The sequence below is a fragment of the Zingiber officinale genome, chromosome 4A (genome assembly GCF_018446385.1).
Source record: "Zingiber officinale cultivar Zhangliang chromosome 4A, Zo_v1.1, whole genome shotgun sequence".
Taxonomy (NCBI): Eukaryota; Viridiplantae; Streptophyta; class Magnoliopsida; order Zingiberales; family Zingiberaceae; genus Zingiber; species Zingiber officinale.
The window spans coordinates 158,409,720-158,437,011 of NC_055992.1; the positions used below are offsets into that span (position 1 = coordinate 158,409,720).

General features: G+C 36.7%; 1 protein-coding gene across 4 annotated transcripts; it reads right to left on the reverse strand.

Moving 5' to 3' along the window:
* Positions 1-3,903: 3,903 nt before the first annotated feature.
* LOC121971893 (calmodulin-binding transcription activator 3-like) lies at positions 3,904-16,232 on the reverse strand. 4 transcript variants are annotated; one of them, XM_042523397.1, is made up of 13 exons: positions 15,929-16,232; positions 15,354-15,473; positions 15,028-15,143; positions 13,268-13,356; positions 11,157-11,199; positions 10,174-10,345; positions 9,932-10,048; positions 9,569-9,849; positions 8,333-8,707; positions 7,486-8,174; positions 6,817-7,393; positions 4,594-4,917; positions 3,904-4,255 (listed from the first exon to the last, which is right to left on the reverse strand). In XM_042523397.1, the coding sequence occupies exons 1-13, from the start codon at positions 15,966-15,968 to the stop codon at positions 4,151-4,153; spliced, it is 3,048 nt and encodes a 1,015-aa protein (XP_042379331.1). In that variant the 5' UTR covers positions 15,969-16,232; the 3' UTR covers positions 3,904-4,150. The 4 variants fall into 4 exon arrangements, with proteins under 4 accessions (XP_042379331.1, XP_042379330.1, XP_042379328.1 ...); XM_042523396.1 differs by having other exon boundaries at positions 11,154-11,199; XM_042523394.1 differs by having other exon boundaries at positions 9,932-10,051; positions 11,154-11,199.
* Between the last annotated feature and the right edge of the window lie 11,060 nt (positions 16,233-27,292).

The window sequence follows — 27,292 nt, forward strand, 5'->3', positions numbered from 1 at the left end:
AGATTATGGTAAAATACATCAGCACAAATTCCATGTTGGTCGATCCACTCACCAAAGGTTTAGTATCTAAGGTGTTTCATGCAGATGTTGTGGATATGGGAGTCCTTCTTATGTAAGAAGAATTCATCTAGTAGGAGGCTGTATTTATTACTCTATGTTGATTAATAAAGACAAACATTTGTTTTGATTATTATACGTACTTAAAGTTTAAAACATTAATGGGAATTTATATGTTTATTTGACACTCTAACTATGATATCATTATTTACTGTTGCTATTTAGCATTTGGTGTTTATAAATAAGATATAGATTCCTTTTAGAATCATATAGTTTGGATCATGATTTGCTATTGCAGTTTAGGATAAAGTATTTTATAAATATGATCTGACATCTTTTGAGATCATCTTATGACCAGTTGAAAATTGACATGTACTGATCACATTTCATGTAATTTCACTCTATACATCTACATCTTGATCCATATCATTAATGACGTTGGTATTGTGATTACTGTTGGGGCTTGTTACGATCATATACAGTAGTTATGACCTCTTTAGTCTTATACTAATGAAGTTAATGAATCAGATTATTTGTAGGAGTATCTTGTACTCATAAAATTTGATATCAACTAAAGTTTTACTTGTATTCCACATACAACTCGCATATAGCCCAAGTGGAAGATTGTTGTATATAATTATCACTATTAGGTGGGTTTATTTATAAGTTGCATATGTAAATACTATTTGAACCTTTTAAAGTGATTTAACTTAGGCTTATTGGGTTCGGTTGTTGGATGTAAACCTTGTATGTGTAGAACCTTTAGTCAAACATTTATTATCATTTATATGCTGATAATAAATGTTCAGTATATATATGGACTTATAGTCCTGCATCTATTATTATCTATAGGCTGATAATAGATGTCCACTATATATAGGGTTGGTTCCCAGGCTTAAGGAATAATCTTGATATAGTTTCTTATTCCCCATTAACAAGAAGCTTTACAACGCTGTCATCCCTTAAGCTCCTTAGAAGACTTTCCTTTTCGCTGCATCTTCTTCTACAGAAATGAAGTCAACGACACTAAAGATAAGGATATAGTTCTTCAATTAGGTTCCTTGTCTATTATGTTTATGTATTTATTTTTCTTATGTCATGTTTAATTGATGAAACGAAGATCCATGTTTATATGTTCTTATATTTCCTATATGTGAATTCTTATATGGTTCTTAGAATACATGCGGCTTAAGTTTTATAAGAACCATTATGACATCCTTAAGATATATGTGATATCCTTGTGATGTGCAAGGAAGGTATCCTTGAGATATAATCTAACTCGTCTGATCGGCAAGGGGACATGAGGACAGAGGTATTTCGGGACAAAGGATCCAAACTCATCATTTAGGCTACGTTTGGTTCGGTGTAATGTAATTGAGCTTGTAATGTAATCAAATTTGTAATGTAATATAATGTAATCTTGATTATATTACTACATTTAATATAATATATGTAATATTTGATTACAAGGGTGATTACATTCTTTTGTTTGGTGCCCATTATTTTTTATAAGGAATGTAATTCGTATTATTATAAAATGACAAAAATATCCTGCGACTTCAACTGACAGGCCGTCGCACCTCTGTCGAAGCTTGCGGTAGCCACCAACAACTAGCGGTCGTTGCCGTTGGTCGCGGCCGACGGCGAGCGATGGCGGGTGGCGAGCGGTGGCGGGGGCGACAGCTAACTAGGGGTATATTCAACATTCAAATTTTAGTTAAACAGTGACCTCGTAATGTAATCGGATTACATAGTATTTATTTTGTAATCCAGATTACAAAACTTCACTACCTTTGTAATCAAGATTACATTACAAGTTTAAAGTTAAACCAAACAAAATAATCAGCCTTGTAATGTAATCCTAATTACATTACAAGGCAGATTACATCCTACCAAACGTAGTCTTAGAGCCTCCACGTCAGATATTCTATTTAAAAATTTTATCCTAAATTTTAGATAAGGTAACTAAAAAACCTTGACATTAGTTATCTTATTCATTCCTTAAATTATATATTTATAAATAGTACTTCTCTAAATTTAGGAAATATATTTCATTCTCTAAATACTATAAAAGAGAGAGAAGAAATAGAAAAGGTGATATATGATGTATTGAAAAATGAATATCTAAGAGCATCCACACTAGTTTTTTTATTCAAAATACATAATTTAAGGGAAAAAAGTTATTTTATTAAATTTAGATATTCATTTTTCAATATATCATATATAAGCTTCCCTATTTCTTTTAGGAAATAAAATTCATTCCCTAAATTTAGAGAAGTACTTTTCATAAATGCATAATTTAAGGAATCGATAGGTAGTTGATCAAAGATTTTTTAGATATCCTATCTAAAATTTAGGATAAAATTTTTAAATAAGGTATATGATGTGATACTTTAAATTTATTAAAGTAATTTTTATTTGAAATTATATATTTTAGATAAAGAAATTGGTGGGATGCTTTTAATTTATCCTTATCGCTACTAATTCATTATATAATTTTGATATCTTTGCCAGTGAATTTATTTTTAAAAAATTATCATATAAATTATCTTAATTTTATAATTGTTTTATATTTTTACATTGTTAACATATTTAATTAGATCTTTTTAGAGATTAAAATTGGAAAAAAAATCCAATTAAATATATTGATAAGATAAAAATATATATATATATAATTTATATATAGAATTGAAGCAATTTATATAATACTTTTTTTTTCAGATGAATTCAGTATATCAAAATGGCATAATGAACCAAAAGGAGATAGGGATAAGGAGGTTTGAACCGGATATTATTAGGGTTGGAATAATTGGTCAAAATTTTTTTTTTTAAAAAAAAAACAGGATTTAATTTTGGCGGATGGCTTGTTAAGATTTCCTAGAATATTCACGAAGAATATTCAAACAAAATATTTTGTTGTCAATGCCACTAGAGCCAATCAAGTTACTAAGCACGTCATAGTGGTCGAGATCATAATTTACAAAATCGTGATTCTATGATTTAGGATGAGAGTCGGATTAAAAATTATAAAATCATACAATCCTATAAAAAAATTTAAAAAAATATTGTGATGCAGGATTAATAATTAGAAATAAAAATCTAAAAATCTCATTTACATATAATTAAATTAATAATTTTGTATATAATGTAACTTAATACTCTATACAAATCTAAATTAAGTAATAATTTAACATCATTCTAGTACAATATCAATATATTTATAATTTTATAAGAGTATAAAATTTTTATAATAATAATAATAGCATTCAACCTTAATAATATTCTGTAGAATAATAGATAGTAGGCATAAAAAATTTATCGTTTTAGAAAAAAAAATATTATAAATTAAAAACTAAGTAAAAATTGATATTTAAATTCAAAATCTCTGCAAAATATGACAAACAGATAATTAAAAAATTTTAAAAAAATTGGACCTCTAAAAAAAATTTTAAACGATATATAATATATATTTTTTTATTTGAAATTGGACTATTAAAGATAAATCTTTTAACAAACTATAAATCTTTGAAAATAATTTTAATCTAATATATGATACATTCAATCCAAATTAAAAATTATAATTTATCGAAACTTTCATCAATCCTGCTTTAATTCTACCTATTATATTATGATCCTGCTCTCACTTTAGTGCAAAAATCAATTCTACTCAATCCATGATTGATTTATACCTCCGGATCATGTGATCCTATTTTACAAACATGGGTCAAGACCATCAAACCTCTAACTGTGATTGACTGATTATCTCGATGGTAAATAACTACCATACCTCAATATTTTATTAGAATATGAAATAGAAAGATAGTAACGGCAGACTAGACCTCTAGATAATCAAACAATAAACTAATATGCAGCACTGGGCTTGTTCCATGGCTATTCAAACTAGATATTTTACATCCCAATTCTTTCCATGGTACAAACAGCAGTCAAAGGTCACTCTACATCTCCTTTCAATATCCAAATGCTAATGCACTCTGCGATTAGTGGAGGGTAATTTACAGTAGCTGTTAATGAACTTGAGATGGGTCTAAAATGCTAGTGTTCGGCACACGAATTTAGTTCAACTCGGTCGAGGTTAAGCGTTGGGCAGGAGTGTGTCGCCATCCCAAAACTCTTCAAGCTCAACCATGAAATCCTCAGCCACTGCCTCCGACTCATTCATCATGTTTTCTTGCATTGCCTGCCCAAAACCAAAGTAAATAGGAGCAGATTAGTAAGGTTATGCATATGCGTACGAAGTGGGAAAAAAAAACAATTTACCAGATGAATAGAATAAGTACAATAAAATCTAATCTTATTATCTAATGCAAGCAAGGTTGGGCTACAAGCTGTCCCCTCGGGACGGTGGTTGAGACATAAAGTGTTACCACAAGATTGGGCTACAGTAGGATATAAAAAAGGGAAGGATAAAATTTCAGAGCATCAAAATAAGCTCAATACCAAAATATGGCCGAGATGCTATATCAGTCGGTATGTAACATGCAGAAAAATAAAGCTAGAGGACGAGCTACACGCTACCTTGGATTCTTGTAATTCAGTAACAACAGTAATAAGTCTCTGGTACTGTTCTCTAGCTTCGGGATACTGAACCATAGACTTCACCCTTGCGAGGGCTCTCTGCATCCTAACCTCGGTCTGTTTTCTGCCTTCTTGAAGGAAATCATAATCATCCTCCTTGGCTGGTTGGCATTGAATGGAAGTGCTCTCCATAGGGCTTTCAGATCGGAAGCCTCGTAATCCACTCCCTTTCCGTCTCCAGCGCAGTATAACCTTCTCCACGATTCCAACTGACCAGACAATGCTTTTAATGCGTTTCCTCACTTGGTGACCACGTACATGAGCCTGGAAAGTGTATCCAGATCAGAAATGCATCGAATTAATAATAGTTGAAAATGAGCTACCACGTACATGAGCCAGGAAAGTGTTTCCAGATTAGAAATGCATCAAAACTAATAATAGTTGAAAATGAACAACTTTAAAGGGCAGTTGGTGCACAAACTCCCACCATTGCAGGTCCCAATGAAGGATCGGACCATATTGAGTCTATTATGCGCAGCCCTACCTTACTTTGCATTTTGCAAAAGGCTGTTTCCATAACTCGAAAGATCATGTGACAGCAACTTTACTATTGCGCCAAGATTTCCCTTCTAAGAAAAAATTAGAAGGAAAAGATTTACCGTTGCAGCAACTTTACAGTTACTTTGCAAGGAAAAACTTTAAAATAAAAAATAAATAGATCAACATTTTATACGTTGCCTAAATTAGAATTAGTAAAACTAGCAGAGTGCTTACTGTACTATTTCCTAAAAGTTAATCCTTCTATTAAGAAAACAAAATGAAGGTCCAGAACAGACCAGCAAAGAAAGGCAGCTGTTTTAAATATATCAGTAATACCTAAATATAGTCACTAATACAGATTGCATTGACTTATCTGCCGATCAAGAAGAATTATTGGTGATGAATAACTTATACCAAAGGCAAAGGCTTTTACTATGAAAACCTTCAAAAGAAACTCCAATATTACTAGACAACTCTTGAGTCCTAAATATGACTAACAAAGCATAAACAAAAGGTAAATGAACAAAATTGGAGGAATACAAATGTTTTCTGGATAAAAATGAAAAGGAAATTTTATTGGTTTGAAGATCTGAGTTTGAGCACTGAACAAAAATAGAAGTAAATTAATTACATCAAGGATTAAATCTAAAGCAAGTATCCGCTAACCAGATATGTGGAGCGTAGAGTTGCATTCGACGTAAAAGAGGTGAATTAATTCATAAACGTTACCAAATAAACTAGGAAACTAACCTATTAAGAATCGACAAAAATTTGATAAGACACTTAGATAGTTCAAGATAAATACAAAGCTATGTTTTATTAGAAAGAAGAATCAACTATAATTTGATAAGACATTCATTTATAAAGTTCAAGATAAGTACAAAGCTAATCAAATATTCAGGGCTACTGTGATAGGTCTTCCTTCAAGATGGATTATAACCTGAAAGACTAATTTTGCATACTTATCCACTTGTCCACCAGTATAGAACTTCAATACTACTTAATAAGATGAACACCTATCAAGGCACCCCATGAGGTAGTGAAGTAAAGAAAAGATGCATTCTTATAATTACATTTAATTTTGTTATAGTCTTGGAATTTAATTTAAGAAATAATTCATGTTATGATTGAAATGGTTTATGATACATTATGTACTAGATCATCATGAACTTACTTTTAATAAATAGTCCGAGTATGGAATTGCAGATGAAGATTATAGTAGTTAGAGCACGTTTTCCATAAGTTGGAAAAGAATTATAAACTATCTATCTGGTATCTTTACAAGAGAGTATATCAAGAAATGTTAATCCCAAAACTTCTCATCCTTCCAAGAAGATTGATCTCTTCTACATGAGAACTGGCATTCTCTCAGATATCTCAGCCCAGCTAAGTTTATAGTAGTTATAGACCAAGGATATAGTAGTAGGGAAAGATCAAAAAAATTTAATCCCAAAACTTCAAAAAGGATCTTCGTTCTTCTACATAAGAACCTGTTCTAATCAATCAACAACAGCAAGAATCCTCATCGTGTCTCAAGACAGTTTCTGTTGCAACATATGCACACACATTGGGCATGCACATAACTAGCACATGCAAAAGTGGCAATAGCATAAAGGTCTGCACAAAACCAAGCAAACCAAGGAAACAAAGAACAAAATACCAAACTGAATATAAAGATCAAACCTGGATCTTAACCACTCGTTGCCTGAATATTAAAAATTCCCTTCTCCCTTTCCACCCCCTAAATTTGTTTTGAATACGACTGGCAGCAGCATGCAGAGGCATATCAGACTGTCCTGGTTTCTGCGACTTAATAGATACACGTGACAATGCTCGCTCATCAAACATTCCAGACTTGTCATTTCCACTCTCAGCAAGCTTCCTTCTGTGAAATGAATAAACTCTAAAGGCTTGGTGTATCCGAGCTGCAGCTTGAGAAGCATTGCGAACCGCAGTCAACGAGTCCTTAAGTGAAAGCCCAGCCTGCATGTCCCCATCTGGAACCTCAAGAAAACTAGGTTCTTCAACCCGTGAACCTGCCAAGGTACCCAAATTTGATATTTCATTGCTTTTTGGCTCAATAGTGAGGGCAGAAAGGTGGCTGGTCAAAGATGACTCTGCAAGAAAACCAGCAATGCCTTTATGACCATTAGCGGAGGCTAAGTCAGCAGGAGTTCTGCCAGAAGGGTACTCAGGAGTTGGATCAGTCAATAAACCAGGTGATGCGCCCATTGCAATAAGGGCACCAACTGTACGCTCCCTGAAAACACAGCAGATAATGGTAACATTCTGATGTTGGGCAAGTACCAAAATCAACAAGATAGGCGACAATAAAACATCCAGGCTACTCACCTGCCACTAAATGCTGCCCAGTGAAGGGCAGTCCACCCATGTGCATCTCTGAAGTTTATGTTGACGCCTCCAGACACAGTTGGTTCTAGAGCCCAATCGTAACCAAGCGCAGCTGCCAAATGTAGCACACCCTGGCCCTCCTCATCCCAGATGTTGGGGCCTTTACCATCTTCAGCAACTTTGTTCATAAGCCAAATATGCAGCCTCTCTTGTAATGATGTTTCGAGCAATTGTTCCTCCACATTTTCAGCAGAAAACCCGTTTCCTTCACTCAGCTTAATCAAATTAGACCACTCAGATTCTGACTTAAGCGAACTAATCTGGTTATCAACTTGAAAATCCCCTAGGATGTTCATATCAAAGGTTTGGTAATCAAGTGGCCCCAGAGAGAGTAGCTTACTAAGACGCAAATGAAGAAACATTTCATTTGAGTTATGAATATGAGCATCTGCCTCCTCCATATGGTGACCATCACTTTCACGGAATTCAAACTCTCTTACTTCACTGCAGGCAAGCCTGTTAGAACAGGTCACATAAAAAGGAACCCTTCCACATTTATGCAGTGGAGCATTGCAGCTAAGTATTCCATCTCCTACAATCTTTGCAGGAACTTCAATTTCCCCAAACATGCATGACCAATTAATTTTTTCAATATCATTGTTCTTTAAAAACTTCCCAGTAATTAAAACCTGTAGCATATATCAGTAAGAAAGATGAGAAACGATTGATATATTCCAGTATTGAATTATATTTGACCACCGTGTAGTATATAAGATATCTTTATATTCAAGTATAAATCGATCATTGTCCAATATACTACAAAAGCATAAATTATACTCCCTAATACCTTAGTCTCCATTCCCGCATGAACCCAGTTAGGCGCGAAATCAATTATACTGAAAAGTTGGTCTTGTGAAAGTGAAAGACTCATTATGTATGCATCTGCAGACCCTTGATTTGTAATGTCAGAATCTCCAACGACAATATCACTTCCTACAGTGCTCCAGTATTCTACGGGACTGGCTTTTATATGTGTGTCCTCAACCTCCCCTAGTTCTTTGCTCATCCACCTTGAGAAGCTATCGTATTTCTTCAGACCTTCACCTTGTAAACTGGACAGGTCCAATGACAATTGCTTTAAAATGTAAGAGTGATGACAACTTTCACCTACAGATGCATCATTTTCTATGGTAACAGCTGAATCAGTGTCATCATCAGAGATCTGGAGAAAAAACATTTAAAATGAGAAAGCTGTAGTAAAAAAGGGAAGGAACTGCCTAAGAATGAAAAGTTTAGAGAGCCTAGACAAAGATACTTGTCCAATAACCCCTAGAACCTAACAAAGATATTAAACAAAAATCCATGAAACATGCATATGGTAGCATGTGGGCAAACCTTTCATAAGATATCATAGGCGATCTCTCTACTAATGCTGTTACTGGCCTATGATAGCATGTGGATAAAGCTTTGGAAATAGACCATGGGTAACCTTGCTCAACTAATGCTGTCACTGCTATTAGTAATAAACATCCCGTGCTTATCAAAAGTTCTTACTGTAGCATGGCCTATGATATACTTTCTTATTGCTTATTCATTATAAATAACAAAGACCACACTGATCAAAGCAGTATATTTCCATCCATTCAGCAAGACTCAAGTGTTCTAAATGGTCATTGATCTCTAGTTATGTCACTTACAGCTATGCTTTATTAAGGGCAGCTTGGTGCATGAAGCTACTGCTAGTGTGGGTTTCCAGGAAAGAGTCGGACCACATTGGATCTATTGTAAGTAATCTTACCTTTCATTTTGCAAGAGATTGTTTCCACGACTTGAAACCGTGACCTTAAGGTCACATGGCAACAACTTTACCGTTGCGCCAAAGCTCCTCTTTAGCTATGCTTTATTGAGTAAGAGAAAATAAGCCATAGACTTAACAAGATCTGGAAAACAAAACATCATATACCAAAAAATTTCATGTCGATATGCTGCAGGAAATAATTCTCGAATTATGGGAAAAAAAAAATTAAGCCTGCATTGCCAAAATCAATTAACAAAGGATTAATTTACAATTAAAAGATAATACCTTCCTTGCAGATTTTTTTAAAGCACTGCAGACATCCAGCCTAAAGTTGACATTATCTGCAAATAGTTCCCCATCTACTGTCGCTTGAAAGTTATTGTGATCAGATGGCATTTGAGCCGTTGCATGTTGCAGAACTTCATTCCATGAAGCTTGATCAAACTGTGTTTTGGATCCAATAAATGCAGACTCAAAACCTGTTCCATCCAAATCTTTGTTCACATTTTCCGGCATAGATGAATAAAATTGTGATGCTGATTCTGTGTACTGTCCTTGAAGATCACCTGGGAAGTTTTTAACAATGTTACTCCAAGTTAGGCTTAACAAATTCAACTGAAAAGAAATAACAAAAAGATATGCACTTACCTTGACTATAAATGGAAGGATCAAGATTGAAAGGGTCCAATAACTGACCCTTCATTTTTCCACTATCATACTGCTGCACCGCAGAGAAAGTGTGGTGTCTGGAACTTGCTGGATTATCTGCTGCATTGAATTTCGCTTTAGATACACTGAAAGAAAAAAAATGCATGATTGAAATATGAATCAGTGGATCTATACTCGGTGTAAGATGATGCGTAACAGTTTATGCTGAGAAGGATTGATACCTGATTCAGCATCTTCATACTCTAAATTGTATACACTGTTAGGGCTTTCGACATCTGTTACTTGTGATGGCAGTTGGCTGTGGTTAGTGAAGGAATTAGAAGATGCAGGACTATCAATATGGTTAACTTGTAGAACTTCATCTCTAATTCGGCTGGAACTTGGTCTGTGACCCTGGATTGAGACATACACAAGCAAACAAATTCTGTCATATGTGCAACTATAAGCGTCGATAATCTCTGTACAGGTGCTCATCCTGTGTATACTAACTAATCAAGCATTACTAGCCTAAGCTTAAGGTAAAAAAGGTAACAGCGATAAAACTCAAGCTAACATAGCAATTCAATGGTCTTTTTCTTCAATAAATGATGCAAAAGGAAACTAAATTCAAGTAGTCAAACATTTCTATGCTATAGAAAACAAAACAGAAATCAATCAATTAAAAAAAAGAAAATCCTACAATAATCATTTGGCCACAATTGACCAGAGCTACTGTACGAACTCTGATAACGCTAAAAATTTAGTAAATGAGTCTGAAATTAGCTTAAGGATAGAAAGGACATCCCAAGAAGAAAAGTTGCACAAGAGGCTAAAGAATTATAGACTATTACTCAGGCTGGGGTACAAGTATTCGACATGGGTGCGTCGGATCCAACTTCCAAGCCTCTGATAAGGACATTTTTAAGGAGTTTTTATGCATGATTAATTGGGATGTCAGGTATTGACTCAGAAAGTCATTGTCAAGTGTTTCTAGTCAACATAAGTATGGAGACGGTAGATAAAGAGTGTCAAAGATCATTGAATAAGTAAAACATGTTTACATGTAGATACCTCAGAATATCAAACAGGTACATCAAGTATATTAAAAAAGAAGAGATGTTAGGATGAATAAATGCTACAAAACCATATAGGTTTGATAAACTTCAAAATTTACTGTTCTTAAGAATAAAACAAATTTAACTCAGGGTTATCAGCTAGTTACCACCTTCACTTCAAGATAGTGAACAAGTACGATGTGCATCAGGTCCCTACATGAGTCAAAACAATAGTTTCTCAAATAATAGGCGATTCAAAAAAAAAGCAAAATTAGCAAGTAGATTTACAGATAAGAAAATAGGTTCATATATGTATCAAAGAATTCCATAAAGTGAGAAATAAACTCAAAGAAGAAGACATAAACATGGAGAGAGGAACAAAAGAGCATTCTTTTTAGACCTGAGCTCTTTCTAGCTTCTATAAAAATAGAGGGTATGGATATTTCTTTTGTTAAGAAAGAAGTATCCTTATTACTGTTGGAGTAATTATTCTTTCCAAGTATGTTTGAAGATTTCATTTTTGAAAAGATATATACTAAGGAGCATTTGGTTTAGGGGTTTGGGAATGAGGGAATGAATTCATTCCCAAACCTTGTGTTTGGTTGATGAGAATGGAATCAAGATTTTGGAATGAAACCCAAAAATTTGAGTATTGATGAAACTCACCTCTTCCCTTGGGTTTTGATGTGAATGAGAATAAAAATTAAATTTTTGACAAAAATACCCTTAATATATTTGTTCAAATTTTCTTTTATTTCACTTTCTCTCTCCTTATTCTCTCTCATCATACTTTCTCTCTCCTAAATCTCTCTCATCATACATTCTCTACCATTTTCTCCTTGTATTCTCTCTCATCACACACTCTCCTCATTTTCTCTCTCTTCATTCTCTTCCATTACACTTTCTCTCTCATCACACTTTCTCTCCCATTACACACCTCATTTTTCATCACACTTTCCCTCTCATCACACTCTCTCTCCTCATTTTCTCTCATCACACTTTCCCTCTCTTCATTCTCTCTCATCACTCTCTCTCTCCTCATTTTCTCTCATCATACTTTCCCTCTCTTCATTTTTTCCATCGCACTTTCTCTCTTAGTACACACACTCTCTCATAATTCCCTCTCATCATATTTTCTCTCTCTTCAATCTCTCCTCATTTTCTCTTATCACACTTTCTCTCTCATCATACTTTTTCTCTCTTCAATCTCTCCTATCACGCTCTCTCCTCATTTTCTCTCATCATACTTTCTCTCTCTTCATTTTTTCCCATCATACTTTCTATCTCATCACACTTTCTCTCTCATCATTGTCTCTCATCATATTTTTTTTCTCGCATTTAATTTTTTCTCTTATTTTCCTCAATGGGTCAAAAAGAAAATTTAGGTCCATTCTAATTAAAAATATTCAACTAACCAAACATTATTTTTAAGAATGATACCTATTCACATCTCATTCCGATTCCTAGAAGAGAACCAAACGCCACCTAAATGGGCCTAAAGATAATTTTTTGTGTTTCTCAACCTAAACAAATATTATCAATAAGAGAATCAGGTTAAGACCGAATAATAATAATTCATGAAAATATTCTGGAATTTAGTTACATTTCTACTCTTAAAAAATTATGTTCACAAGTGAAGATTTTTTTTTTTTTACAAATTATTGCCTTCAAGGAGCCAAGTGAATAGTCACCATAAAAGAACCTACAAAGAGGAAATTTGCAGAATTTACATACATGCAACATTCCTCAATAAGATTGTTCCAGAATTAGAAATCCCAGTTCATTTGATAAAGTTCACACACAATTGTCAGTATAGGTTCTAGTCCCAAACTATCATTATGTTCTAGCATAACTCCTTTGATTTCCCTGAGATTTGAGCAACAGTTTATGAAGCAAATGTCAGAGGTTTTTCTAAATCATGATACGTTTGAGGAAACAAATTAAAATAACCCGTGTCTTGAAATGTTAGTCACTGTGCAAGTAAAAGTTCCATGAAATATCGCTACCATGGATCATACTAAGAAGAAAATTATAACTCAATCTCCAGCATCCAATAAATCTTCCAATTATCATTAATATTCTAGCATAACTACTTTACTTTGATTTGTTCAATACTTGATCAACAATACAAAAAAAAATGTCAGATATAACATGACACATATGAAAAGGCATTCAAAGGAACACCAATTCTTAATTTTAAAACTCTTCTTTAAATGTTAGTTACTATGCAAGAATAAAATTTGCAACCATGGATCATACTAAGAGATAAATAATGACTCACTCTTCCAACATCCAATAACTCCTCCTTTGAAAACTTTCATTCTCTTCACCATGAGCATAGTAGCAATGAAGTACATCAACACTCCCAGCCTGAAAGTGAACATTTAGGAAGGATGCAACAAGATAGAGCATTCAGATATTTGAAATTATAACACATCCTACAGAGAAGAAGAAAGTAAATACTTGAGATTGTTTATGTAATTCAATGCTAAGCATTTGCAACTTTGTCTAGTGTGCTCATGCAGGAGAGGTTAAAGTAACCTTGATCAATAATGAAATTAGAAAAAAGATTAAGATAATATGTAAAGGTCCAAAAATGACCAATAAGCACCACAAATTGAATCAACTGTGTGAGGAATAAAGTAACACAAACGAGAACTTTACTCATCTAAATTAAAAGAAAATAATTTTAACATTATGAAGGTTCTCTGTGTTGTAATTCACTCACATATACAAAACTTGCATAGGAAGCACGAGATGTCAATTTCTGTTACAAATTTCCTGTATCCATGAAGCTAACTAAAAAGCTTGGTGCAAAACCATGCTCTTTGTTTTTGAAATTTTGATTATGCAAGTATCTATATGTAAGCAAAAAAACAGAAAAATATTCTAATATGACAAAAATGCCAGGACATCGTTCGTTTTCTTTGAAAAATAAAAGAATGGTAGATTATTCTTTGGTAGAATTTTTCCTCTGGTTTCTCTCATTACTTAGGTTGTGTTTCCTTGGAGGGATTACAAAATAAAAGAGAAAGACAAGCAAAAATAGAAAGTGAAGAGAAGAGGAACAAAATGATATTACCTCTAGTTGTCTATTCCAAGAAGGGATGAATATAAGAAGAGAATAAAGTTTCCATTACAACCTTTTTTTTAAGATAAAGATTGGCAAATTAATAGAAAGGTGGCAAGTGGACTTGGGCAAGGAGTGGCAGGTCAATCAAAAGGGAAAGAAGAGAAACACTTTGCCTCTTCCTCCTACTCTCCTTCCTATTCTTCCTATGCCTCTTGATCAAAGTTGACTAGCACCACTTCATATGGACACATTTGATTGATGTTGACCGGTGTTAATAAAAATATCATTTTTGCCTACCCAATTGTCCTGTTGTTTCACCCACCAATGGTTTTAGCATTCTCCAACTTTGCATACATGTAAATATATTTATTGTGTCACTTTGTCCACATGTTGGTTGCTTGTTTAGTAGTATCCACCTTTAGTTAACTTGTTTATTTTATTGTTTCCTGTCTATAATAGAAAATTACCATAAAAAAAGTGGTAACATCACATGACAGCCAACAAAGGATGTGATAAGGATGGGTGTAATCATGCTCTATCTGATCGAGCTCCACCAATTGAGTAATACTTGGGGAGAATATGACATTGGAGAGATTGTTGGTACAATCACACACAAGTGGTCAAGTTCAACAAAGGAGTTTTGATGTTTGGGGAAATGTTTAAGTTAGACATATTACGATTGCTAATATGAGGGAAATGTTCAAATTAGACATTTAGGGTTCACAGCAGTGATGAATAATATTAGTCCTCTTACCATATAATTAATCACAAAACTATCTACATGGATATAACACTCCGCACCCAGTTGTTATCTCTGACATCAAATAAGGTATATAAGTTGTTAAAATGATATAAAAGGTAACGCATCGCATTATGAACATCTAAATATTGTTATATACAAGGATTATGTAACACAATCTTCGATTAATTGTTGTACAAAGCGAAGACGTAGACTTAACATAATTTACCTTTAGTCTCTCATGAGCCTCTTTCACAGTCTTCCCATCCTTCTTCTTTCTCCAATTATGACCATCCTTCCTAAAGTATCTCAATACTTTGCGATCAAAGAGAAAAAGAGATCCGCCTGGATAACAAGACAAATGTGCTCATTGAAACAGCAAATATAATTTTTAAAAAATGAAGGAAACAACTAAACTGATAATATAATAATAAAAAAACACATGAAGGAAACAAGTAAACTCCTAGAATCATGAATCAAAATTCTTTTAACATCAACCAACGCAAGCAGTTGATGACTACAAGCAAAGTAGTAGGAGAACATAGAAACGCATACTGGGTGGTTTATTTGGCGATTCTGGCGCAATATTGAACTTCTTGTAGTTCTGAAGTATTTCACAAATTTCAGCAGGGCGTAACCACCGATGTTGTGCTTCAATGAGTATCTGCTGAATATCTGCACGTGCATGAAATTGCCGGATCAGCAAATACAAAATTATAAATGTAAGAATGATGTGTCAACCATCTTAAAGTGGAGAAAAGGCAACCCCGCGCATACTCAAAATCTGTGTTAAATATTTAGAAAATAGTACTGTGTTCAACCATTCACAGAATCCCCGAGATCTAATCTATAAGGACTGTGACCATAGCCACCGACAACAATAACCTGGATTTGCTTCCTTGAGCCAATGTAGAAAAAAGAGAAATTAGCAAACCGATTCCCTGATTTTGTAGTGAAAAGGCACGCCTCCAATAACCTTAAAACGCGAAACAGCGATTAAAGCACTCACTTCCGGCCACTGATAACCAACTTACGCTCGACAAAGAGGCACACAGTTGACGACGATCACAGCACATAACTGGAAGGGAAAAAGGAAAAGAAGAAACAAAATCAAACAACCAAATTCATACCAAGCTGCGGGGTCAACGAAAACCGCCTGGCATCCGCCATCAAGCACTCAGTAAAGATTCAGGAGTCCCAAACTCGATGTAGAAATCCTAGCGCCTCGATCATCAAATCCCGAACGCCGGACCGTTGGCTAGCGTAGAACCGCCACCGGATCAGTTAACGCCGGGGCTAGAAGAAACCGATGGAGCCGATAACTCGACGCCCAGGATCTCAATAGATCCAGGAAAATGTTGTAATTTCTGCAGCGCGTAAGACGAGATTGGGATTAGAAAAAGGGAGAGGAAAAGAACCTTCCCGGAAGGGCGAAGGGAATTGAGCCGCCGACTTGGAATAAAGGGAGCGTTTCTGGACCCAATTTGACTACATTACCCCTATCGAATTACTTGATGACTGACACGTGGCCGTTTCGTGGGCAGTCGAGAGCTCTGACGTTGGATGCGGGACGCGGACGGCTGGGAATGCAGGCGCATACGACCTGTTGATGCGGGAGTGACAGTGCGAGTTCAAAACGAAGGGCCCCGCCCCGGGTGCGAGTGTGAAAACGCTGCGACTAGTCAAACAGCGTAAGCGAGTGAGGTACAGCTTAGCGAGTATAAAACGCCGTTTTATTACGTCATTTCGGGGATTTAATAAAATGCCGTTTTATCAATGTAACACCATGTGACAAACAATTACTTATTTCAAAGCGATCAATGTTACACCATGTGACAATCAATGTAACACCATGTTATCAATGTTAAGGGGGTGTTTGGTATGAACATGAAAATAGAAATCGGAATGAGAATCATTGTATTATGGAATGAGAATAGATATGAGCATGGATATCACTCTTAAAAGCAATGTTTGGTTAGTTGCATACTTTCTATCAGAATAAATCAATATTTCTTTTTTTATCCTTAAAGGAAAATAAGAGAAAAAAATTAGATGTGAGAGAAAGATGAATGTGAGAAAAAACTATAATGAAAGAGAATGATGAGAGAGAAAGTATGATGAGAGAGAAAGTGTAATGAGAAAGAATGAAGAGAGAGAAAGTGTGATGAAAGAAAATGAGAAAAGAGAGTGTGATAGAAGAGAGCATGATGAGAGAAGATGAGAGATAAAATATGATGTGAGAGAAATTATGATGGGAGAGGATGAAGAGATAGAAAATGTAATGAGAAAAAAATGAGGGGAGAGAGAGTGTGTGATGAGAGAGATTGAGGAGAGAGAAAGTGTGATAAGAACAAAAGATAACAGTGAGTATGATGGGAGAGATTGAGAAGAGAGAAAGTATGATGAGAGAGAAAGTGTGTTGAGCAAAAAAAATGAGGGAGTGTGACAAGAGAGATTGAGGAGAGCGAAAGTGTGATGAGAAAAAAAAGAAAAAAGAGAGTGTGATGGGAGAGATTGAGGAGAGAGAAAATATGATGAAAAAAAGGAAGAGAGTGTAATGAAAGAGATTGAAGAGAGAGAAAGTACGATGAGAGAAAAAAAGTGTAATGAGAAAAAAGAGGAAAGAGACTGTGATAGGAGAGAGAAAATGTGTGATAAAATGATGAGAGAGAAAATATGATGAGAGAGAACAAGGAGAGAGAAGTTATATGAAGACAAAATAAATTTTGATATTTGATATTAAGGGAGAAAATTTTAGTTTTAGGTCAAGGGTATTTTTGGAATAAGATAATATTTTGATTGATGAAAATAGGGTAATGACTCATTGAATGAGTGGTACATGGGAATGAGTTATTACCTAATTTCAAGGATTCATTCCCTTATTTGTATTCCTATTCCTATAATCCAAACATTAACAATGACAATCAATAATTCTCATTCTCATTCCCCACTCCTATTCCCCTAAACCAAATGCCCCCTAAATAGAGATTTGTGTTATTCATAGAATACAATAAATAAGTTTTGGGGTTTTTTTTCCATATATTATTATTATTATTATTATTATTATTATTTTCATACCTGATCAACGTTAACCCACAACACTCTCCTATGGATTCGATGCCTTGATGAAAATAACCTTACTTCATCATATTCTACAATATAAAATTAACTCCAACTTAAAGAACTCTTAAGTATTTTTAGTTGTATTAAGAGGGTGTTTGGCTGAGCTTATTAGCTCTCTAAAACAGCTTATAAGCTGTTTTTGAGCTTATAAGCTCTTCAAATTTGTTTGGTAATTTTTTTTTCAAATAGCTTATAAGTTGTCAAAATAAGCTATTTTAAAGCTTATAAGCTGGTTTTAAAAAAGTATGGGAGACCCTACTTTTCTAAAAAAGATCTTATTTTAATAATTTTCTTCTCTAAAATATCCTTATATAATTTCATAAATCTCTATCTTATCCTCAATTAATTTTTATAAACCTAGCGCCGTCGACTTCTCTTCCAGCGTTTCTCATCTTCTCCGCCGACTTCTCTTCCATCATTTCTCATCTTCTTCACCGACTTCTCTTTCAGCACTTGTCATCTTCTTCGGCGTCTCTTCCAGTGCTTGTCATCTTCTACGTCTACATCTCTTCTAGCGCTTGTCATCTTCTTCGTCGACATCTCTTCCAGCGTTATATCTTCTTCGTCTGTGCAGAAATTCAACAATGTATGGTTAGAATTTATTTTTTCTATCAAATTTCTTTCTATATGCTTATCTTTCAATGGTTGTTGCAAGATTAGTGACTTTTAACATCGAATAATATTCTTCTCTTCCAGCACTTGTCATGTTTTTGTCTTCAAATCTGTTTATCAGTACTCATGCTTTGAAGGTCTCTTATAGTTTGTGGTCAAAGTGTCTTTATGTATGGATAAAAATATGAAGGTCTCTTCAAATCTGTTAAATTTTTTTCCATAGTCTTTGGTATCCAAAACATACCAGTGTGTTGAGAGGATTTATCATTGGGATGAGGAAAATATTTATATGATCACCAATTGTAGATTTATCTCAGTTTCAAGAATTTCATTGAATATGCTCAATTTGGACCAACAGGAACCACTTGTACACTATATTGTGGCATAGAAACATGAATCGTAAATTAGCAAAAATTATCAATATCATCTTTTTAGTTTTATCATCCCCCTATCGAAGCTCCATTATTGATTGTACTTCCTCATTTATTTTTTTTGTTGTTGTTTTATTTTGTTAGTTTGGAAATGGAAAATCAAGACAATAGAAACAAAGGAGTCACGTCAAATCCAACTTTGAGTAAGAATACAAGTAAAATTTCAACTAAAACAAATCAACAAAGTGAAGGACGTTCAAATGCAAGATGGACTACATTTCTATCCCTGAAATTTGTTGATTTGTGCGAAGAAAAAATTTTACTAGGCAATCGACCAAATAGTCACTTTAATACGAATGGATGGAAAAACTTAGTGAGAAAATTTAATGATGCAACTGGACAAAATTATGTGTACAAGCAGCTTCGGAACCATTGGGATTCATAGCATCTTCTTTTATGTGAGACTAGTGATTCGGAACCATTGGGATTCGGGGGTGTTTGGCTATGTTAATAGCATCTTAGATGCTATGTTAAAAGAAGATGCTATGATTCGGAACCATTTGGGTTCCGAATACCAAATGGTTCCGAATCCCATATGTGAGACTAGTGATTAATGTTAAGAAGATGTTATGTGTTTGACTAAACTTATTAAAAACATCTTATAAGATCTAATAGCTTATAAGTTGTTTTAGGAGCTTATAAGCTGTTAGATCTTATTTCAAAAATAAGTTGTTAAAGTGTTTGGGCGAACTTATTATAATCAACTTAAAGATATTGATGTATTTGGTATTATAAGATCTTTTTATTAACAAAATTACCAAAAAGGGCATACATCATTATTGCATGTAATAAAGTTACAATAACTTAAGTTACAATACATCATTATGTTCTCACATATGGTTCCGAATCCCAAATGGTTCCGAATCATAGCATCTTATATTTAACCATTGGGAATAGTACAATTCATAGCATCTTCTTTTATGTGAGACTAGTGATATTGGAATTATCAAAAGAACATTATTTTTCATTTATCATTAAAACATTTTGATCAGGACGAATCTAAAAATTAAAATTTAAGAAGGCCTGAAAAGTATAAACAAAATTTGGATTAGATAAGAGCACGAATACTCTGTTTAAGATATAACTACTATAACATAAATATTTTAACTCTGATTAACATTAATAATATTATATTGTTATAGTTACACTTCATAATTATTATAATTTATACTCCATTTTAAATCAACCCTAGTCAATATTATATTTTAATCTTTATGAATCATAGTTACTATAACATAAACATTCATCTCTAGTCAATTAACATTAGCTTATAACAATTATTAGATTATAATTACTACATAATTATAGTATATTCAATAACTGCTATAATAAGTAAAAGTATTTTTAAAAATAAAAATATGTTTAGATGAAATGAGATATTATTTTGGTAATAAATAAACAAAGAGCATCATTTTAACAATTCTCATTTAATTTTTGCCAAAACGATGCTTTCTAATTTTGTTGCCAAAGATGAGAATAAGAATTATAAAAGATCTAAGATGGAAATGTCATAATTACAAACCAAAAAGAGTAAACAAGAAATATGAAAAAGAGTGTTCTAAAGATTAAAGTTCAGTGAATTGACGATGAAAATGGCAAAGAGAGGAAGAGATAAGTGACAAAAATTGAATGTCTACAAGTTAGAGCATCTTTCACTCTGAATATCAAAAAGAATAACATAGATACTTACGATGAGAGCACACAAACCTACGAGACACATTCATGCTTTTAACGCCCATATGTCTTGCATGGAAATCAAAAGCATCGATGTGATGACTTTTTTCATAAATGCTATGAGAAAGGCACATTGAGGTTAATCGTATTGCCATTGTGGGAAACCTTTAACTTAAGGAACTCACACTATAAGCTTCGAAGGAACTCACATAAAATTGTAAAGCTCCTTCAATGAAATCGCTAGAGAACCAAAAGTTTAAATAGTTTGATGGCATTGAAAAATCAAGTGTCCATCCACTTTGGAAATTTTGAAAGTTTTATCATGGTGAAAGGTGAGACAAATGGATGAAGCTAATCTTGTTGTTATAATGGTTGGCTTGGAATTTGTTTTATGTTCATTAAGATCATATATAAGAACCCTCAAAAAGACTACCATAAAATAGGAGAGACAACAAGAAGTTATGCTACTATGGATGATGTTAAAAAACCTAAAGTATCATACACGATCCCGTTCAAAAATTGTGAAGAAGGTTAGTTGGGGATATGACTTCTAGATTGACCGCATGTAGACTCCGCTCTGAACACAAGAAACGTCAGTGCCGGACCAAGGAAAGGGTCCTCGACGTTGATCCTCCGACGCTCAAGTCAATCACCGGAATAAAAGAAAACCGAGCAACAGTAAGCACAAGTGTGAATAGTGAATAACGCGTACCTTTGCCGGTGTATAGACCCCTCCTTATATAGTGCCCCAGTGGGCGACGTGCACGCTCCTCAAGGCATGGGCACATTCTCCAAACTATCCTATGAAAGGACATGTCAGAAAAGTATCTCTGACACCATACTTTAACAGGACATGTAAATCCCTAACAAGATAGTAGAAGCTTCTGTCGTACAATCCACCTGTTGACCATACCCTGTTGTCAGTGGCATTACCTCCCAAAGGGATATTAAGAGATATGAGATGGGTCCCACTATTTAGCCGAGCGAGGATAGTCGCTCGATCGAGACTCCTCCACTCGGCCAACCTCTACTGCTCTCCTCCACAGTGACTTGATTCAGTAGATTGTCTCCACTCAACCAGACAAGCGCTCTAGTCACCTTAGCATTCCTCCGATCCGTAATGAGTGTCTGATGTTCTTGCCGTAGTGTTCCTAGCCAGACTGGCGATCCGCTTAGACAGGCCACCTAACCAATTAGACAATTCATGCCCGATCGACAGTTGGCATCACTTTTCGCTCAATCATCTTTGGTGGGACCATTGACCACCGCTGACCATCGTTGACCACATTGACTTTGACTTCCACGTAGGCTGCCATCTCCGCCTTTGACCTACGCTTGGTGGGCCTCCTTTATCACCACATCACAAATCTTTCCCTCAAATCTAGTCGAAGGAGACTATAAGTCCAACTGACTGGACAAGTAGTGTCTTTGATAACCTTCACGGCCGATCAAACATTCTAGGCTTAGATGTGCTACTCGGCTATCACTCGTCGTTATAGGTTTAGAGTTGTCGCTCAACTGTTTCTTGCTGAATTGGGGTTAAAGCTGCCACTCGGCTACTTCCTGGTCAGAGATCTGTACCGATCGGGGTGGTTGACAGCGACAATTAGTAATTTTTTACACCTCGCCGCTTTCTCGGATGAGCGCTTGGTAACGGTTGCTGACGCCATCACAATTTCTGGAAGACTGTGCAAATCTTTAGCTATTATGGCTGAGCATGCTGCCCATGCTTTTTAATTAAGCCCCATTAATGCTTTTCCATCGTCGGACGTCACGTGTCCCGATCTCTGCCACCACACGCTTTTTGTGACAGGCGAATATCCGTGGATGATGTGACAGACACCTTTTCGAATTCCATAATCAGATTTCAACTTTGTTATCCACAACCTGATCAAACGGCTTAGAGCGATCGTTCGCTGGGCTTTATAAACCCTTATTTACTCATCGTCATCTTTATATTTCCTCACGTTTTCATTCTCAGGCATGTTCTGTGATGCTTCTCCTTCTCTTCATCTTCACCGGTGACCTTTCTCCGTAAGCCTCTCCTTTTTTTCTTTCGTTGAATCCACAATTCGCTTTTTTCTCAGTTTCTATGGCAGTCTCCCCTCAACCTCCTCCGTCTGTCCCCGGGCTTTGGTACACTTCCACCGGGTCCAAGTTCAACGGGGATAAGATTGATCAGATGAAACTCACCTACCGTTTCCCCTCTGCCTACGACCAGCCCCATCGACTTCTTATCCTTCTTTGAGGACCAATTATGTATCGGTCTTCGATTTCTCATTCACCCTTTCTTCTCAGCTGTATGTAAATACTTTCGTATCTCCCTACACTAATTAGTGTCGAACTCCTTTAGGTTGTTGTATGGGGTAGTCATGTTATTTTGTCTACACGACATCCCCTTACTGCCTCGGGTATTCCACTATTTTTATTATCTCAAATTGTCCAAGCCAGGGACCTTTCTATTCCAAGCCCGAGTGGGCTCTTTCTTTTTTGAAAAAATATTGTCCTCCAATAAGCACTAGAGGGAGCATTATTTCTTTGTTCGCTTCCCTGATCGGCCTGACTTCCCAACCAGCTGGTAGATGGAAGTAATGAAACCTCTATCACTTAGCAGATATTGAAGCCGATCGAACTACCTTCAAGCAGCTTTCAGCTTGACCAATCAGAAGTATCATATACATCGGCTACTATTGGAGAGTGTTCTTTATGAGTTCGGGTTAAGCCTGATCCGAACGCGGCTGCCTCTCACCCTAGGTATGCTCTTTCTTCTCTCAATCTTTGAATTTAACTGATTTTTTCTCTTTTTTTATAGCTCACATCATGTTGAGCGCACGTCTGAGCGGCAAGAGCAAGCTTGCAGATGTAGAGATTAACACCATTGGCATTGTCGAGCTATAGAGTTGTGGCCTACAGCCTGTCGACCAATCTTACGATCTGACTAACGAATTGGGAGAGAGCCACGTGGCAGCCAGTGAGGTCAGGGCAAGTAAGACAGCGACTAGCGATGTCGCGGCTGCCACAACTGAACTTCCTCCTGATCGGACTTCAATGTTGCCGATCTCGATTCCTTCGGAGTCGGCCACCTCAGGCGAGCCTCTAATACAACGACGCAAAAAGGCACCAAGGGGAAGCCTCGTCCCGTTAGACAACTTCTACCTTGTAGACCCCCACCCGTACTAGCTCGCGTCCTCCCTCCGAGCGAGGCGAGACTTCATCACCCGCCTTTCTCGAGCAGGAGACCATCGCGATTCCCACTTTCGTATCATCCGACCAGACACCTTCGCTGTCCAGATTACCGTTGAGGACCATATACGCGTCGCACATCGCGTATATACCTTCGTACTCCTCCCTGTCGGCCATCTAGGTATCCACCATCAGGTCTTCCCCCATGCCCAAGTCCACAGACCAAGCGACCTCCAAGCCTTCTAGTCCGAGCGGCCAGAAACACATAATGACTATCATTCATTTGTTAACTGATGAGTGGCACCACCTGAATGACGCCGAGCCCTGCTCCCCTGAACATTAAATCAGGATTCAAGGATCACTAGCACAAGTTTGGGTCGATGCTCGGGCCCGTGCAACGACCATTTTACTGGGGGAGCTCACAAACAGTCATACCTAGAAGGTCACTGGGGTATGCACATCACCCTCATGTTAATTTGCTTTTTTACCGATCTGCACTTCCTAACTTTTTTTTTTGTAGTTTTGGGTCGAGAGTCTGACCATGTTCCAGAGGTTGACTTTTTTGGAGCACGAAGTCTAACAGTTGTGCGTCCTGAGCTGCCCCTCTAAGGCCTCTCGGGCCCATTTTGAATAGTTGATTGTCGAGGTGGCTGAACTGAAGGCCAACCTGAAAAGGAGATCCGAGCAGTGAGAAGCAAAAATGTCGAGCAAGCCTCACCACTCGAGCGGCTCACCAAACAAGTCAATTCCTTTGAGGCGAAGATCAACTGTGCCAATGTCAGGAAGCTCAGAGCCATCAAAGATTTGGATATTAAGAATAAGGAGGCTCAGGTTTTGGCCCAAAATCTCAAGGAGGCGGAGCCCGCTCTAGCGACCGAACGAGAAAGCCTATTAGAGGAGCAAGTGGCTTCTGAGCTTCAGCTGAGCTTCAGCTCGACACCAAGGATATTGAGCTGGCTTTGCTGAAGGCCGAGTTGGAGGCGCCCCGAGCCCGGATGATTTGAAGTTTTCAAACGCGATTATCTCCGGTCGGACCCCTTCAATGACTGACTCATGGATCGAGCACTTCACCTCTTCAATTTTGGCATCGATGGGACCCTCCAACAACTAAGGATGGTGGCTATCTCCCTCTCGTGATGACCAACAAGATTATAAACTAGGAGAAACTCACTGAGTTCCTGTCAGATGATGTACTTGACTATCTTGAGTAACCCTCCTCTCTATTTTGCAAGCCACTTTTTGCACTCTCTCCAGATGTTCTGTAAAAATTTTCTAAGTGTCAATGGATGCACACTCGTTCGGTGCTTCTCCACTTTTGTTAAATTTTGCAAGTGTCCTTCCATGCATCGTCGTTCGACTCCCATGAGGTTGTCCGACGTTTTAAACATCAGATTACGCTATGTGAAAATTTTCTAAGTATGAATCCTTGCGTTTCCGCTCATCTATGTAATTAGTCGATGAGACGTTCGACTGCCAATTTCAGTGTAGACTGAACGACCTCTTAGCCTTTGTAAATGAAAGTCTTATCTGCCAATTGTCCGTTGAACCGGTGTTTATAGTCATCGCTCGACTCTTTGCTAACTTTATTCTCGAGTTTATAGCCACCGCTCGGCTGTGGTCGTTGACTCCGGAGTTTATAACCCCGCTTAGCTTTTGTTCTCGTTGGGTTTAAAGTCGTCGCTCGACTATCGACTCAAGGGTTTATAGTTCTCGCTTGACTGTTGAATTCATAGACAAGGGTTTATAGTCGCCGCACGACTGTTGATTTCATCGACTCAAGGGTTTACAGTCGTTGCTCGACTATTGAATTCGTAGACAAGTGTTTATAGTCGTCGCTCGACTATTGATTTTGTCAACTCAAGGATTTATAGTCGTCGCTCGACTATTGAATTCGTAGACAAGTGTTTATAGTTACCGCTTGATTGTTGAATTCATCGACAAGGATTTATAGTCACCGCTTGACTATTGAATTCACCGACAATGGTTTATAGTCGTTGCTCGACTGTTGAATTCATCGACAAGGGTTTATAGTCGTCACTCGACTGTTGAATTTGTAGACAAAAGTTTATAGTCGTCGCTCGACTGTTAATTCATATACTGGGTTTATAGTCGTCGTTCGACTGCTAATTCGTAAACTAGGGTTTATGGTCGCTGCTCAACTTTTAAATTGGTTGAACGACACAAAAGTCTGAAACACTTGAAATTTTTATTCATTGTTCCCCTGCACTTACAGGACATACATTTACATAATTTTATCTGAATTTAATTATGCACCTCTTACCCGACCCTATAGGGTTGGAGATGGTTTGTGCTCCAGAGCCGCTCAAGCTTTCTCTCGTCTTTATATTACAGATAGAAAGCTCCCGAGCGGAGCTTCTAAATGACTTTGTAGGGTCCTCCCCACGAGGCTTCTAATTTGGTGACGTTATTGACCAGCTTCACTTTTTCCATACCAAGTAATCAACTTGGAACGACCTCGGGATTACTCTTCGATTGTAGCTCTGCTTCATGTGCTACCTATACGCCATGAGTCAGATGACGGCCTTATGTCATACTTCATCTACCAAGTTAAGCTCCATGAGTCTCCGGTCGGCGTTTCCATCGTCGTAGAGCTACACATGGTCAAGCTCTAAGTTGACTTTCACTGGAACCACGACTTCACCCCTGTCACCAAATGGAACGGGGTTATGTCGGCCACCTCTCTTGGTGTGACGTGATAAGCCCACAATAAGCTGGGGAGTTCATCGGCCCAGCTGCCTCTAGTGTGGTCAAGTCGAGCTCGTAACCCTCTGAGGATTTTCCTATTAGTGACATCCGCCTGGCCGTTACTTTGAAGGTAGGCCACCGACATGAAGGCTTGTGCCAGTAGGATCTTTCGGGCCAATGATTTGCCGCCCGGATGACTACCGCAGAGCCTTGGTGAACCTCTTGCAAGATAAATTCAATATCCTCCGATCCGACGCACTTGAGCAGCGATCTTGAGAAAGCTCTTTTATATAACTAGTCTCCAATCAGAGTGAATCGTTTGACCCTCTTTTTCAGCAAGCGAGCTTCCTCCTAATCGGCCGGTGTGATGCCCCATCGGAGGATCTCTATCAGTGGCATCCTCTAGTCGCTCGGGAAGGTTGTTCCACTCGTCCTGTTGTGTGCGCCACCAGTGAGACTTGTTCAAACGGCTTATCTATGACTATCGACGATAACGAACTGGCTAACTTAGCTAGCTCGTCCGCGACTTGGTTGTCTGACCAGGGGATCTTCTATATAATCACTTTTTGGAAACCTGGCTTCAACTTCTCAAAATCTTCGGCGTATAGCTTGAGTCGAATGTTACTTTTCTCGAACGTGCCCAATAACTGCTGAGTCGCTAGCTGAGAATCCGAGTGGATAAGGACTCTTGTGGTTCCTACATGCTGAGCTGCCTGCAAGCCAGCTATCAGGGCCTCATATTCTACCTCGTTATTCGTAGCCTGA

Bases quoted from the DNA above. Each gene is read 5' to 3' on its own strand.
- LOC121971893 (XM_042523394.1), bottom strand. From the start codon at position 15,968: ATGGCGGATGCCAGGCGGTTTTCGTTGACCCCGCAGCTTG. The intron at 13,357-15,027 runs GTAAATTATGTT...GTTCACTTTCAG, and splicing joins AGGCTCATGAGAGACTAAAG to GCTGGGAGTGTTGATGTACT. The intron at 10,052-10,173 runs GTATCAATCCTT...AATTCAATGCAG, and splicing joins GTATGAAGATGCTGAATCAG to CAGATAATCCAGCAAGTTCC.